Source organism: Lepisma saccharinum, chromosome 29 (assembly GCF_977018435.1).
Source record: "Lepisma saccharinum chromosome 29, izLepSacc3.1, whole genome shotgun sequence".
Taxonomy (NCBI): Eukaryota; Metazoa; Arthropoda; class Insecta; order Zygentoma; family Lepismatidae; genus Lepisma; species Lepisma saccharinum.
The window spans coordinates 30,291,053-30,306,249 of record NC_139257.1 but is presented as its reverse complement, the minus strand read 5'-3'; the positions used below and the strand labels follow the sequence as shown (position 1 = coordinate 30,306,249).

The 15,197-nt window shown below is 40.5% G+C and overlaps 1 protein-coding gene across 1 annotated transcript; it reads left to right on the top strand.

Annotated features, from left to right (window-relative positions):
• The first annotated feature begins 10,057 nt into the window (after window positions 1-10,057).
• Window positions 10,058-12,740, top strand: LOC145981312 (uncharacterized). The gene is made up of 2 exons (XM_083114511.1): window positions 10,058-10,839; window positions 11,828-12,740. The coding sequence occupies exons 1-2, from the start codon at window positions 10,073-10,075 to the stop codon at window positions 12,570-12,572; spliced, it is 1,512 nt and encodes a 503-aa protein (XP_082970637.1). The 5' UTR covers window positions 10,058-10,072; the 3' UTR covers window positions 12,573-12,740.
• The last annotated feature ends 2,457 nt before the right edge of the window (window positions 12,741-15,197 follow it).

The window sequence follows — 15,197 nt, the reverse complement described above, 5'->3', positions numbered from 1 at the left end:
GCGGTGAAAACGCAGGAAAGAGTTAAGACCTTAGATCACCCACATTTTAAAAATCCAATCATGTATCACAGACCTACAACGTTAAACATATGAAGTCAAGCCTTCATTTCTTTCCTAATACTTGTTACATTTAAGATACATTTAAAAGAAAGAGAGAGTTTTCATAAAGTATAATAATAAGTCTAATATAAAATTAGTGTTTAACTGTGGTCGAGTGAGATATCCTTTTTTGGTTAATAGTATAATAAAATTATTTATTTTATAGTTTGATGTTTTACTTAGGAATATATTAATTTTCAATTTACCGTTGCTACGTAATGACGGGAGGAAAGGGGGGGGGGGATTTCGAGAGGGAGCGGCATCTGCCGCTACCTACCAGGGCGGCAAAATTACTAGCGCCGGCCCTGGTGTACACTGTATATAACACACCTTATTACTGACTTCCTTGGCCCTGGATGTACAGGGTCAAGGAAAACAAAGAAATGAGCATAATTTTCTCTACGGAGAAGATATTGAACCTATACCAAAAAGAACACAAATAATAAACTCGACAATGTAAATTGATGAGATTTAGTAAATAATTTAATGAAGTGACTAATCGCAAAGGACATAATCAGCTCAGATCCTATTACTTCTTCATGGTATGTGACGTAAAGTTCCCGCCCAACCGTTTGACGGCGTTAGTGGCTATCACATCTCCTTTTCCACAGCTTGTAGTACACATCCTCATCTAGACATTGTTCTTGTTCTGGTGTTTAATATCTGCATACTGCAACACTGTCGTTTTGTCATTTCACGTGACTTTACATTGAAGTGATGCATTCACTTGGCCGGTCACACGTCATCGCAAGCAAAAACTTCGACCGTTGCCATGGTTTTGGGCCAGGGCTGCGAAAATCCAGCGTTGTTACTGGATTCATTACGTAAGGTAAAACAACGGCCAATTTGTAGTATGGGATACGCTGCTGCAAATGACGTCTCACTTTAAACCAAATGCTCTTTCTTTTGTACTTATTGCTTCACCTTTATGGTTAACTTTTTGCACCAGTAATCATTTCCCATAAATTTGGCTTCTTTCTTGCATGCGAATTGAATATATTTTACTTGCATTTTTTTTTAGAAAAAATAATATAACATGGTAATGTATATTTCTAAGGTTTGATATAGATAGGAGTGTATTTGAAATTTGTTTGTAGATTTTATGTAAATTGTACCTTATGTAAATAAAATATACAGGGTGATTCAAAAGTCGCGCGACATAGGACAACTCCGTTATTTGTGCAGATACCGAAAAAACGATAGAGGGCATAAGTGTAGGAAATACATTGTTGGAAATCATGAGCGTAATTGTTGCGACAGCAGATGGACCATTTATTGGTCTGCTTGAAATCACAAACAAAACAAAACAAAATGACTGTCAAAATGGCAAACGGAAAGAAACACAAACAAATCAATGTCATAGCCGTACTCCATTTACGACCGAACAACAAAATTGACAATCGCAATAGCAATAGCAACCGCACTGAGTGGCAAACTGATACAAAGGAACGACCTGAACTGACATGTACAGCAGCTGCACTGCTGGGACACTACCGGAGGAATTGTTCAAGGTGATTGCCATCCTGTTGACGGCACATCCGAATACGGTTCACAGAACTCTTGCGCATATTACGTAACACCATAGGTGTTATTGCTGCACTTGCTCCTCTGATGTTTTCCTGAAGTTCCTGCAGTGTTCGGGGCCTGTTTCCGTACACGACAGATTTCAGATGGCCCCAGAGGGAAAAGTCAAATCTGGTAACAAATCTGGCGACCTAGGCGGCCATTCCACGGGACCCCTGCGACTTATCCAACGCCCAGGTAAAACTTCATTCAGCAATTCGCGAGTTGTTAGTCCGAAATGCGGCGGTGCTCCATCTTGCTGAAAGAAAAAAAAACCGTCGTTTTGCTAGGGGTAGATTATCCAAATAGGGCAGGAGTGTCATCTCGAGATGCTCTCTGTACAGTTCAGCAGTGAGCTTGTTGTTAAGAAATACGGGACCGATGAGAACATCCCCGCGTATGCCACACTACACATTTAACCTTGGGTCAGTCTGATGATGAGCATCTACAGCAATGTATGGGTTCTCGGTTACCCAATACACAGCGTTATGTCTATTCACTGTTCCGTTCAGATGGAAACAGGCCTCATCGCTGAAAAGAATATCAGCTTCAAGGTGTGGCTGCTGCATTTGTCTTTAAGTAAACCACTCACAGAACTGCACCCGTCTATCTGTGTCATCTCCATGCAGTTCCTGGACAAAATGCACACGATATGGATGGAAATGATTTCTGGATAGTATCCTGGACACGGATGCTTGACTGATGCCACATTCTTGACCCACTTTTCGTGTTGACCGTGTTGGACTGACTGTCAGCTTAGCTAGTACGCTAGCTGAGGTTGCATGATCTGTTGCTGTACGTGGCCGCCCAGACCGTCGTTTGTCATGGATACTGCCTGTTGCAGCTCCAGTAAACGACCAATGGTTGCATGATGTGGCGGTGGTTGATCTGGATGCCGTCTGTGATATTCCTCCGCAGCTTCCCGTAGACTCATCCCTGCAACATGGATAAGAACCATTTCCACCCTTTCCTGAATTGTGTACTGGGACATTGTTGTTGATTACTGGAAAGAAAAGAAAAATTCAACATTACGGCCATGATTTAAAACGTATTTTCCAACAATTTTGTTCTTGTTTCCTGAAAATAATACAAATGCAACATCACGGTCATGATTTCAAACATATGTCCAACAATTTTGCCCTCTATCGTTTTTTCGGTATCTGCCCAAATAACAGAGTTGTCCTATGTCGCGCGACTTTTGAATCACCCTGTATAATGGGAATAAACAGCCATATGCAATGCTGTAAGTCCAATAACTATTTTTTTTCTGACCCTATCAACTGACAGTCGATTTTAGTCATCAAATATATCAATATTAATAACTATATTGATGATGATGATCAAAACAAAACAAAGAAAGTTCATAAATTTATTGCGGTTGGAAACTTTGACAAGCATCCTAATAACGATTTTTGTTCCGCCAAATATAGTGCACTTCGTAAAATAACTTGTTGACATAGCAAGGCAAGATAAGTGCGAACATTTTGTAGGAATATGCATTGCAACTTTCAATGAGCTTAGAGATTTGTGTACCTAATGATATTTTATAACATTTGTTATTTTCTAAAAATAATCATGTGAACAGCAAGGAAGTAGTGCCACTTTCAACATGGCGAGTTCTATGCGTGCGGGAAGGTCTCCGTGTTCAGTGATACATCGAATCGGTGAGACGGTTTGTTTACAGACGGTCTCAGGGTTGGTGATTAACACTTTAGAGCATTGTTCCCACGAACTGGTTCTCGTAGTTACAAAAATAGGTGATAGATGGCAGCACAGAACGGTGTTTCTGCCGTTGTAATCTCCTTGTACTACTAGATGTCGCCACCATAACTGAGCTCTTGTTTTCCAATTACATTTCATTTTCGTTTTGATTTATTTTGATTTAGTTTATTTTACTTCGCGTTTTGTGCATCTTGGCTAATTTGCGAAGATGGGGATGAGTGATGAAATGATGAAATTGATGAATGGACATTCACAAACAACCAAGCCCGACCGGGATACGAACCCGGGACCCTTGGCGTCGCAGCGCGATGTGCTAACCACTCGGCCACAGGGTCGGGCATTTCATTTTCGTGAAAGAAATAATACAAGTGTAGAGATGAACAAAGTGATTGGCCACAAAACTGGGAAATATTCTTCAATTTTTGTAAACAAACAAGCATAATAAATAAATAAGATATGCTGCTAATGTTTTGAGGAAAAAAACCCACTGGAAAAACAACGTTGCTCAGTTAACACATAATTGACGTTCAATTTTACACGGACAACGGGTTGTTATCATTATAGTTATTTTTATATTTTAGTTAAATATGACATATGCGTAGTGCGGTTCGGTCGATTATATTATTCGTCCATTCGCAGAGAACATCGTTTCATGCTTGTAGAAAGTATCAAGTGTGTGTATTTATAATAACGTTATAAGTACAAATTCTTATTAGTAATATTAACCGAAAGATATTTAATTTAATAATTATTTTACTTCTAAACCTAGGTTTGTCGAGCTACACTCTGTAAAGAAAAAAATAGCATCGCAGTATTCTTATTACAAATGTTGAAATATTTTTGATTCGCATCTATTCATCTTTTCTACGTGTATATATATATATATATATATATATATATATATATATATATATATATACGCATGTATGTATGTATGTATGTATGTTTGTACACACACAGACACACACATGTGTATCTTGTTGTGTATTTGCCATGATTAAAGTTCGATGCCTTGTAATTAAGAGGTCCTGGGTTCAATACCCGGTGCAGGCAATTTAAACTGTAGGTCCAATTTCGATTAGCCTTTTTGTGCATAAAGTGGACTTAAAACAAACTCAATAATATACTATGATTATACACATCATACTATATGTAAGACCTTTGTTCAATATTTCTACTTGCAAGAATTAGTTGTGTGCATACACTTTCCACAAGCAATATTTACTTTAATTTTGTTATTAGTTTTGCAAAGTGCTCCATATACTTAACCATGGTGAAAATAATAAATATATATTACATAGATATAGTATTTTTATAAATTGTTAGGCAAGTAAATCATCGAATGAAATCAATAAAATATCAGAGAATGCAGGAGCGAAATTCTGAAAACTAAAAATAATGAAGTGATCCTTTTTTGCTTTACAAATTATATATGAGCCATTTCATGTGAAAGTGGACAAACAAGGTTAATTCATTTTTATTGAAAATATTACTTATTATGTATGAAATTAAAGAATTTGGAATTATTAATACATACATTAGTTTCATGGCCAAGCTATTACTTTTTATAGTAGAAATTGGATTTTATGTGTGGCGTTTCCACTTAATTTAGTTTCATTATGATACAGTATTATACCATAAGAAAACTAAAATAATTTTAATTTCGTTCTAATTGTCTCATTTATTGTTTATATATCTTAAGCTCTGAAGTATACTGTTTCATTTCTGAAACAAACCTTAGTTTGAAGAATATATTTATGATCATTTTCATAGCCCTTGCATTGTTCCCAGGCCCGCAGCCAGGCAGGGGCCAGGGGGGCTCAGCCCATCCTGACAAGGTCGCCAGCCCCCTTGATATTAGGTAATACTATTTTGTATTGTAATTTGTTTGAGGTGAAGAGTGAAAATGTAGACAGAATATATTATTTTGTTCACAACTTCGTTCGTTCATCTTGTTTATGAGCAGAAGTTTAAGCAGCGGCAAGTTTTAGAAGATTCTCTGGACTTTAGAAAGATCTCTCATAGGGCGCCTTCTTGATCTATACCATCCCTGCCGCTGTTGCAGCCTCTCGTTTGACAGAAATCTCTGACTTTGATATCATTACCCACATTCCTTCCGCATCTGCGTCAAATGTCAACAGATCCCATGTTTTATTGCTTTGGCCGGGGGTGGAATGTACTGTAGGCAATATGATTGAATTGAATATTGTACATTTTAGCATGTATGATATAAATATCTGTATCATGAAAAATAATATGGAGTGTGTATTAAGGGATGGTGTCAGTAGCAGTCATGAGCACTTCGAGATGTTTTAGAAGATACAAAAAAACTGTAGTATTTGTACATGATATTTCTAAATTTTATATTTTAAAATAATTTTAAATAGCGGCTCGTGCCTAAAATAACAGGTGAAGAAGTATATTTATAGGCAATGAAAACAAATAGTAAGTGCCAGTGCCCCCCCCCCCATTTAAAACGTATTTTTTGTCTTCATCCGTCCATCTGGAAAATGGTGTCTGCAACAAATTACACACTAAGTCATTTACTGGGTTCATTGTAGAAACCACAGCTCAACACATGAACACAACACACGATAGGAAACGCGAAACACACACGCGGAACAAGATCTCGCGAGAACGCGAAGATTTTGCCACAAGCACTGGATGCGATGTTTTCTCCGACGAGAGAACTGCTTCATCTAGAAGGCGACACCCGTTCAAGGCCAACGCTAGGTGACGTCACCGTTGCCATGACAACCGGCTAAGTTTTCCGCAACCTAGCGGTGTTTGCTCTTGGGTTGGGACGAACTCAATACGTGCGTAGCGCCGAGCGGCGTGTTATTTGAGTATTATCGTGTGCGTTCTGCTGGGAAATAGTTTAATTTAACAAGCAAATGAAAAATGTCAATATTAATTTGAAAATTAGGTGAAAACATCTGCACTTGTTGCACTTGGCCAGCCGCCACTGTATTTAAATTAACTTAATGACTCCCTACACACATAATTTACCTTCATTTAATACTATTAAACTTTTGAAAAATGGACTTGGTTTACAAAGCCCCCCCTGATATCCCGTGAGCCCCCCCTGGAGGTCGGTTCTAGCTACGGGCCTGATTGTTCCATAATCCTACATGTGCATGATGTTACACCCGTCACAGGCAAAAAACGTATATAAAAAAAGTATGTAGTAATATTATTAGAAACTAAAAGCATTTAAATGTCGAGTGAAGTTCACTTTGTGAAATTATAATGATTTTTCTTCAGTAAACCCATACACAGATATTTCACATAGTTTTCTGAAAAGCTGAGGAAGGTCCTAAAGTCAAGTCTCAGAAGTGTCACAACCGTCACAAGTAAAGAAATGTATTTTCTGTAGCTGAAAATTAAGATGGGGGAGGAATATTCTGCAATTAATAACTTTCATCAAGGAAAATGAAATTACATGAATTAATAGAATTACATATTTGAAGGTGCTAAGAAAATAATTGAAAAATGAATGTAGGGTAAATTTGTCTTCATGTCACACCCGTACCGCTATGGAATTGCCCAATATGTAGTTTCAAATATATAAGACCCAATTTTTAGGTACAATAATATTATTTTCATGATTTTTATAATCTATCATTCGAGAACGAGACTGAAATATAAATATTGAGACGAGAGCCAGGCGCTTCTTGATATACAGTTTCGTCTCTGTGTCATCCATATCCCACAGACATACAACCGCTTCAGCATAGGCACGTCGAAGAGGGTTATTGGGAGTCAGGCATTCTCCCATTGGGCTCATAGGTTACTGAAGAAAATAGGCTAATGAATTAATCATTAGTTCATCATGAATTAATCCCTAATTAGGCTACAACTATACAAAAATAATTTTCGATAGTTTAACTCCTTCCTAAAATATTTCGAAATATGATTACGTCTAGCCAAAGTGAACAACGTACATTTTTGATTGCTCTGATTCTGTGCTTTCCAAGACAATATTATTCACATCCATTTTGAAAACGTTATGAAGTAATTTTTAATTTAGATCAGACTGAACTTTCCTTAGGGGTTATTGTTTGTGGTGCTAGTTAGGTGTTGTAGGGACTTTTATTTTATCAAAGATCTAATGCTGATTCCAAAATATAGTGACCAAACGTTAGAGCGTGAAAATTCCTATAAGATAGGATATTAACTTTTTGCAAACTCCCATAATGCTGACGCTATTGCATTTTCTCCCACGTAACATCAAATTCCATGTAAACTAATTCCCAAATTAAGAAGAGGCCAGTGCGCCCCTGGCCCCTCTGCGTCCACATTACACATTTTGTGAAAGATGTGGGTACGTGGGTCGTTCAATATATAAGTTTCCGTATGCTGTAAAAAATGTTATTTTTAAGATACATTAGAAAACTATATATAAATGTGTAGGAGGATCCTTCCTCACTTCTCCACATAATCCCCATACAGATTCAGACATTTGTCCCACCGTTGCACCAATTTGTCCATACCCTTTACAAGAAAATCAGGGCTCTGGCTATTGAGCACTATTCTCACATTACGCTTCACTTCTTCATCTGTTTCGAAACGGTAACCTTGCAATTCAGACTTTAACACCGGAAAAAGATGGAAATCACTCTGCGCTAAATCGGGCCTGTATGGAGGGTGGGGCAGCCGTTCCCATCCCAATTCTTCAATTTTGTGTTGTGTTTGCACTGCTGACTGGGGCGAGCCTTATCATCAAGAAGAATGACACCAGCTGACAGGAGACCTGGTCGCTTATGTCGAATTGCGTTTTTCAGTTTATCCAATGTTTGACAATAACGGTCAGCATAAATTGTTCTTCCTCGTTCCAAAAAGTCCATAAGTAGAACGTCCTTAGCATCCATGCTTCTGAACTCCTTATGACGCGAGCCCGCGTTTTCCGAACAAGCATTTACTTTTCGCCCTTGAGCGCATGCGCCTTCACGTCTGATAACGAGTCGATTATTGTTCCTTGTAGACGAAGGATGGCGCTTGTCAACAATGTGCTTCTTTTTAGTGGCATTGCTTTATACAATATTTTATAGCACAGGGAAACTTATATATTGAACGTCCCTAGTATGTTATACAGAAACACACTCCACCCATATCTATAATTACTGCTAGATTTAAATAAGTTAACATACATTAACAGCTGCCTAAGTCTAAGTCACCAAGGGCTTTGAGCAGTCGATTCGCGATCTCGTCATCAAAGGTTCAAGGTTCGAATCCCGGTGTGGATATGAATATTACTTTGTAATAACTTCACTCGTTGTTGTGACAATAAACTTGACATGAGCAGATTACGTCATACTGTGTGACACACAGCGATACAACAATTTGTAATAGCTCACAGTGAAGCCAAACCTGTTGTTAAGGTACATTTAGTTCATATTTCTCATCCTTCACTGAATCGCTTTCTCTTCATTATACATTACAAATAAGTAGCGTTCTGTACCTGGATTCCTTTCTTTGATAATAGATTTCAATAGCATGTTTTGAAACAACCATGTTGCTTGTTTGTAGCAACTCCTCTCGAACTTATGGCACAACGGTAACCTGTTTTACACCGAGGCCAGACCTGCAGTCCTTTGCAAAACTCGCAACGCGCATGACTGAAGGTGGTAGCACGCGCGCTGACTGTGCGAATGAAAGCACTAGTAATGCACGCCAGAAGAGCGAATCTGTTTTCTCTCGTCTTATGTTGCAAGCAGCGGCAGAACGAACACAGACCGAAATGTGTTCATGGCCGAAGTCTACCCAAGACAGAGGCAGGCGCTGCTGAAACAAATAGCAGGTGAAGCTGCCTGGGAACATTTGATGTTTTGAAGGAGATGGTGTTCAATGCGGCATATGTACCATTTTAATATATTTCCTATAGTAACACAATACAGCTAATGTAAATCAAGATAGTGGTAATTGATAGATAGCATAATGACATTTGTAAAACAATAACACACCACTGTTCACTTCGTCTTATTTTTTGAAAATTCCCTCAGGTAGTTAGCCACCATTCCGTGCTGTACACTCACGGAGTCGACAAACAAACACTACAGACACCATCATTGCGGGTAGAATTGGCTGGACTTCTTCCTAATTCTTCTCTTCAGGGTCTCTAAGTTAGGGATACGTGTTCAAAAACTCGGCTCTTGAGGTACCCCCACAGAATGAAATCGAAGACAGTCAGTGTGTGCTGTGCAGCTACCATACAATGCAACATACATTACTTTCAAAATACCCCTCAACCACAAAAGCAGAGTGTACAAGGATTCAATTCTCCATTGCTACAGAAATGGCGTCCCCCGTGCTCTTACCTAGCATGCGGGGTTTCATCCCTACTGCGGGGCCGTAGGGAATACCAACCGTTGAAAGTGGTACTTATATATATTTGGATGTGCACGTGCGAATAGGCAGAAGCCGCTACTGACTCACGGATTAGGGAATCACCGTTCCCCTGCTACTTTTTATTGACTGTTTCTCTTTGTTGTTTCAATTGAGTCTACCAACATTACAAAAAGAATGTAGTCAACAATGAGATAGGAAACTACAGAAGATAAGGAAGAATTATTTTCATATAACAATGATTGTGTTCACATGGACAAACAGCAACAATGCAAATCTTCTTCAAGGTCTCAACAATGCTTCGGTTATTGCTGGGAGGTGAGAGGTTTAGGCGGCAGGGAAGATGGAGTGTGATCGCGAGTATACCGATGCGTTGCAGGATACGATAGAAAGGTTCCCTAAGTTAAAGAAAGAAAGCGCGTGGAGGGATATCGTCCCGTATCTTGTTAAGCCGAAGGATCCTGCTGGTGATGGACAAATTGCACTTTCTTCGACGCCCAGCAAAGGTTTCGCCCCTACGGAGCAGCTCGAGGAGACCAAAAGTGTCGCAACTGGAAGTGCCTCGACCGGTTCGGTGTCACAGCCGCAGTCAGTGGGGAGCGTGAAAGGTACGAAGCTCCTGTTCGACCGCTTCGCGCGCAGAACGGCGGAGAACGGACTGGTTAAGGCAGAGACAGTTCGAAGCTTGCAAACTCGCAATCCGCAAGAAGGTGGAGACGTTCCTGAACGCAGCTCGATCCTCGAACAGAGCGAAAAGGTGTACGAGGCTATCAAAAGGATTATGTCGGACGAGCAAAGCGTAGCTTCGAAAGTGCCCGTCAGATCCCGTTTCCGCCACGACGAGGCGCCTAGCTTCGGTCCGCTGACGCAATGCAAGTCTTCAACGGTGCAGGACTCCACTCGTCGACAAGCAGCTTCGACGCAATCTAGCAAAGTTGTTCCGAGCACCGAGGGGATTCAGACAGGCTGCAGCTCGGACGAACTGAGCGTGTGTGCAGCTTCGATTACCTTCCCCCCTTCGGCCATTGACAAAGTGAGGAAGGGTAGCGTTAAGGGAGATTGCAAAGTAGAATTGGGGAAAGGTTTTAGCAGCAAAACACTAACCGCTAGGTAAGTATTGGGTTATTCTTAGACATAGGTAAGACCATTATTTAGAAGTAGACAGTTCACCATTATGTAATGCGACTTTGGGACCATACTGTGGCTTAATTAATGTTGCGGACATTCATGTTGGTATGGGTTCATGACTAGACTTTTGGCAGTTGTTTTCAAATTTACGTCTCCTTTCGAGTGATCTCTATGAAATTTGAAAAATTACATCTGTTTAGAATTCCGGTGTAATTTCCCCCAAAATTCGCGTTGTTATATTAACACACTTTTCTGCGAGATATGCCTATAATTATACCATCATGATGCTTTTAAACTAGTATTTTAACTTGTAGTTCATGGCCTACACCTGTTCATAAGTTGGAAACGAGTTATGTGGAAGTTAATTTTCATTATTTCTCGCTCAGCAAAAAAGTGCCGATGTCACGGCTCCCATGTGACGGTAAGTGCGCACTCGATCTCCGCCAAAACAGCGCCGCTTCGATCGGTAACTCATAAGGTTTCTCGTGCGACAAATACCGATGTTACGGCACCCGTGTGACGGTAGGTGCGTACTCGATTTCCCATCAGAACCCCGCCACTTCGCTCGGTGATGCAAAAAATTCCGATAGAGGGTGACTAATCGTGGGAATCCTCTATTTACATGTAAATTTGTGTAGCTGTCGGAATTATCCCATGGATAAAACGCACCATAGTTTTTTCTTGGGGAGGAGGGGATACAATTTTGAGAGACGTGCGCCTTATACACTCGTAAATATGTTTATGTTTCTAAGCCTAAAAAGCAATATTTTTCGTTTCTTAAGCACAAAATGTGTTCAAATTCGCTAAAAGATCACAATTTATGCCAAATTCGCGATTTCGCACATACGTAAAGTGTGTTTTGAACATTTTCCTAATTTTTTTTTTTGCAACAACTAATATTTTCCGCCGTCTTATTGCATTTGCGAAAAATCATGACTGATTCCAATACACTTTTTTTTTTCTATTTCAGTGATTCAGGCAGTGCGAAGAAAATATCCCAGTCACTCCTCTGCGACATTTGCAACAAACTGGTGGGTCCAGAGATTTTCACGTGCAGGATCGGCCACAAATTCTGCCTCCGGTGCTCCAGGAGCGTGACGTGGTGCCTGAAGTGTTCGACGGGAGAGGCGATCAGAAGAAACGCTTACGGCGAGCAGCTGTACAAGACCATCCCCTTGCCGTGTCGGTACTTATCCAACGGCTGCCTGGTCAGGATGACCTTCGACGCGCTGGCTCTGCACGAGACGGACTGCAACCACCAGCCAATGCCGTGCGCGGTTGACCAATGCGGCGCTCGTCTCTCGTCGAAGCCGTCCGAAGTGCTACGTCACGTCACGAAGGACCACGCAGGCGCAGTCCACACCCACCACTCCGTTCTGGATAAGGAATTAACGGGCCAAGATGCGACCGACGTTCTTGTGGCGCACGACAGAGCCTTCTGCGTGAGGTCTGGCGTCTGGGATGGCAAACTCTCCGTTACAGTGATGCTCTACGGTAGCAGGGTGGAGAGTTCCGAGTTTAAAGCCAGGCTGACTCTCGACGGACGTGCTTCCGTGGAGGCGGTAGGACATGTGATGTCGATGATCGAAAAGAAGTTGATTGAAGCGACCAAGATGACCAGTTTCAACTTCTGCCGAGACACGAAGACCAGTGGTGAACCAGGACCAAGCGTACACTTCAGAATGGAGATATTCGACCAGAACGACGGAAACTAAGCCATCTTTCAGAATACCAGATATGAACCAAATGGCTACAGTTTGAATTTGTTTCCTTCACAAAAACTTTGTTTACGGTTAACACTTTCCTTAAAATCGTTACAAGTAATGTAAGACTCTGATTATAATTAAGTATGTGGGATTTTTCGGTGTAATTCAGTAGTAATATACAACTAACCTGTTCATTCGCGCCTGTTTCTGTATTCAATGTGTACTTAAAGTGTACCCCCTGTGTGCTGCAATATGCCGCAAGGGTATATCAGGGGATGTGAATCTAGGGGCCCACGTATTCACCATTTGTGGAGATGATGTGATGAGCACTACACTCCTGCTGCCTTTACCCTCCACAGGTGCCCATTTCTTTAGAGGCTGGGTGAGCGTCAGTGCCCCTCTATGCACACATACGCATCTACCCACCCAGACATATATTATACATACACAAACACATTTATTGTTACATAAAATGAGGCATTTTAGCCATCAAATTGTCATCTGGAAAGTTTATATTGGAGAGAAGGAAGTTACTCCCCCCTCCCCGCACGGAGAAATGCCTTAACACTCTAGATCGGCGTCTTTAAAAGGAACTATGAATAAGAGAGAAAGGAAAGAAGAAAGAAACAGCAGGAAGACAAAAGAAGATACAGAATAGGAAGAGCAGAAAATGGAACAGTATAAGTAAGTATAAGACAGAACAAGGACGAAATGACAGTAAAAATCATATAAATGAATGGAGTAAACAATCGACAACAATAAACATAAATGACCGTTAATGCAATAAAAATCATATTTGGGAAATATGCCCTTTTAGGTTGAGATTAATTTTTCCCTGGAGGGGGGCACATACCCCTTCTAGACGTCCATGATTGGATAGAAGTGGAGGCAGTCCAATTTTTTCGTTTGTCCAAGGGGAACTTCGACGGCCCTCGGGTAACGAACATGGTGCCATCTATCAGCCCAGTCAACACACTAACGTTGCCACAACGTTGTATGTATGTTGTTTGATTGAGTGATTGATTGATTTAGTTTATTTTACTTCGCGTTTTGTGCCTCTTGGCTAATTTGCGAAGATGAGGATGAGTGATGAAATGATGAAATGGATGAAAATGGACATTCACAAACAACCATACCCGACCGGGATTCGAACCCGGGACCCTTGGCGTTGCAGCGCGATGTGCTAACCACTCGGCCACAGGGTCGGGCGTATGTATGTTGTATTTATGATGAATGTTGTATGTAGGGGAACAACGTTGTGATAACGTTGCCACAACGTTGTATGTATGTTGTATTTATGATGAATGTTGTATGTAGGGGAACAACGTTGTGATAACGTTGCATCAACGTTACAAAAAAAACATTCCACAGAATACGCTTTAGTTTGGATGGTCACCAGCATGAGCGCCGCAAGCGTCAGATCGGAGTGTTTCGTTTAATCTGAATTTGTATGTGCACTGACCACCAAACCTTATATTTCCTACAAGCATACACTTGATGGCAGTGCGACTCAAATGCAAAACAAACATAACTTTTAGTAACACAAATAAGGATAACTTCAATTGTAATTAGTGAAAAAATGTGTTTTATTATCCTTCGAAAGATGTGTGAATATTGAAGTTGTAAGGAAGATCAGAAAATAAAATATGTTGAATACAAGTGAAACTCCCATGATAAATATTTTTATCCCAGACTATATAATCAGGAGCTAAGTGCTGCAAAACCCATCAGGTATAGGTAATCGTAAGTCGGTCTCTCTTGTGTCACGCATCGTGGGCCAATTATTCCAGGTGGAAGCCGTAAGTCTGGAACGGACAAACGGTACCAATTGTGCCTATACGGTGGTTAGGTGATTGCGAGGAACCTTTTTGGTTGAACACGTTGAGTGGAGCAGACATACGACTTGCACTATTTTTTGAAACTGTTTTCCCTTACTACCTTCATCCTTCCTCTTCTTTTGTCTTGGGCTCTACAATTAGTTTGGAATTTGGATTCGCTTCATTGGATTGAGTTGTCAGTTGGTTTGAGTTTGTGCCTCTTTTCCCATAGGATTTGCGTTTGTTCTATTGGATCATATAAACAACTCACGGTTGTGGTCTTCTGATATGCATCATGGTCTTCCTGCAACGCTGCTACGACAGCGAGAAGGGGTGAAAACCTTCACCGGAGGTACTAAACGGACGGACGGTCCAAACTCCGAGACGATGCTCGATTCACGAAGTACCAATGATCCAATGCAAACGTACAGCTATTTCACAAAACACCGACGTCGCAATTCCTACGAAGGATTACCTCAACGTCAACGATCTAGATCACCAATTAAACGAGATACAGGAAATACAGCTCATGCAACCCAACTAAAATCCAAACAACAGGATACCAGCTTATATAACTTCCTGCTCACCAACAACGACACCAAATTCAACACAGCAAAACATGTGTTCCAGCAAACATCTAAGTATGTACCAAGGGCACAAATTGCACAAATACTGTTCACCCGTAATGGCATCATATTGAAATCACCAGATCCAGACTTTGCAAAACTAATTAGAAACAAAGCTTCTTTTGAAATCTATGGAGCCAAAGCAAACATCCAAACACTAAATGCTTCCATTCAAAAACAACCACCACCAC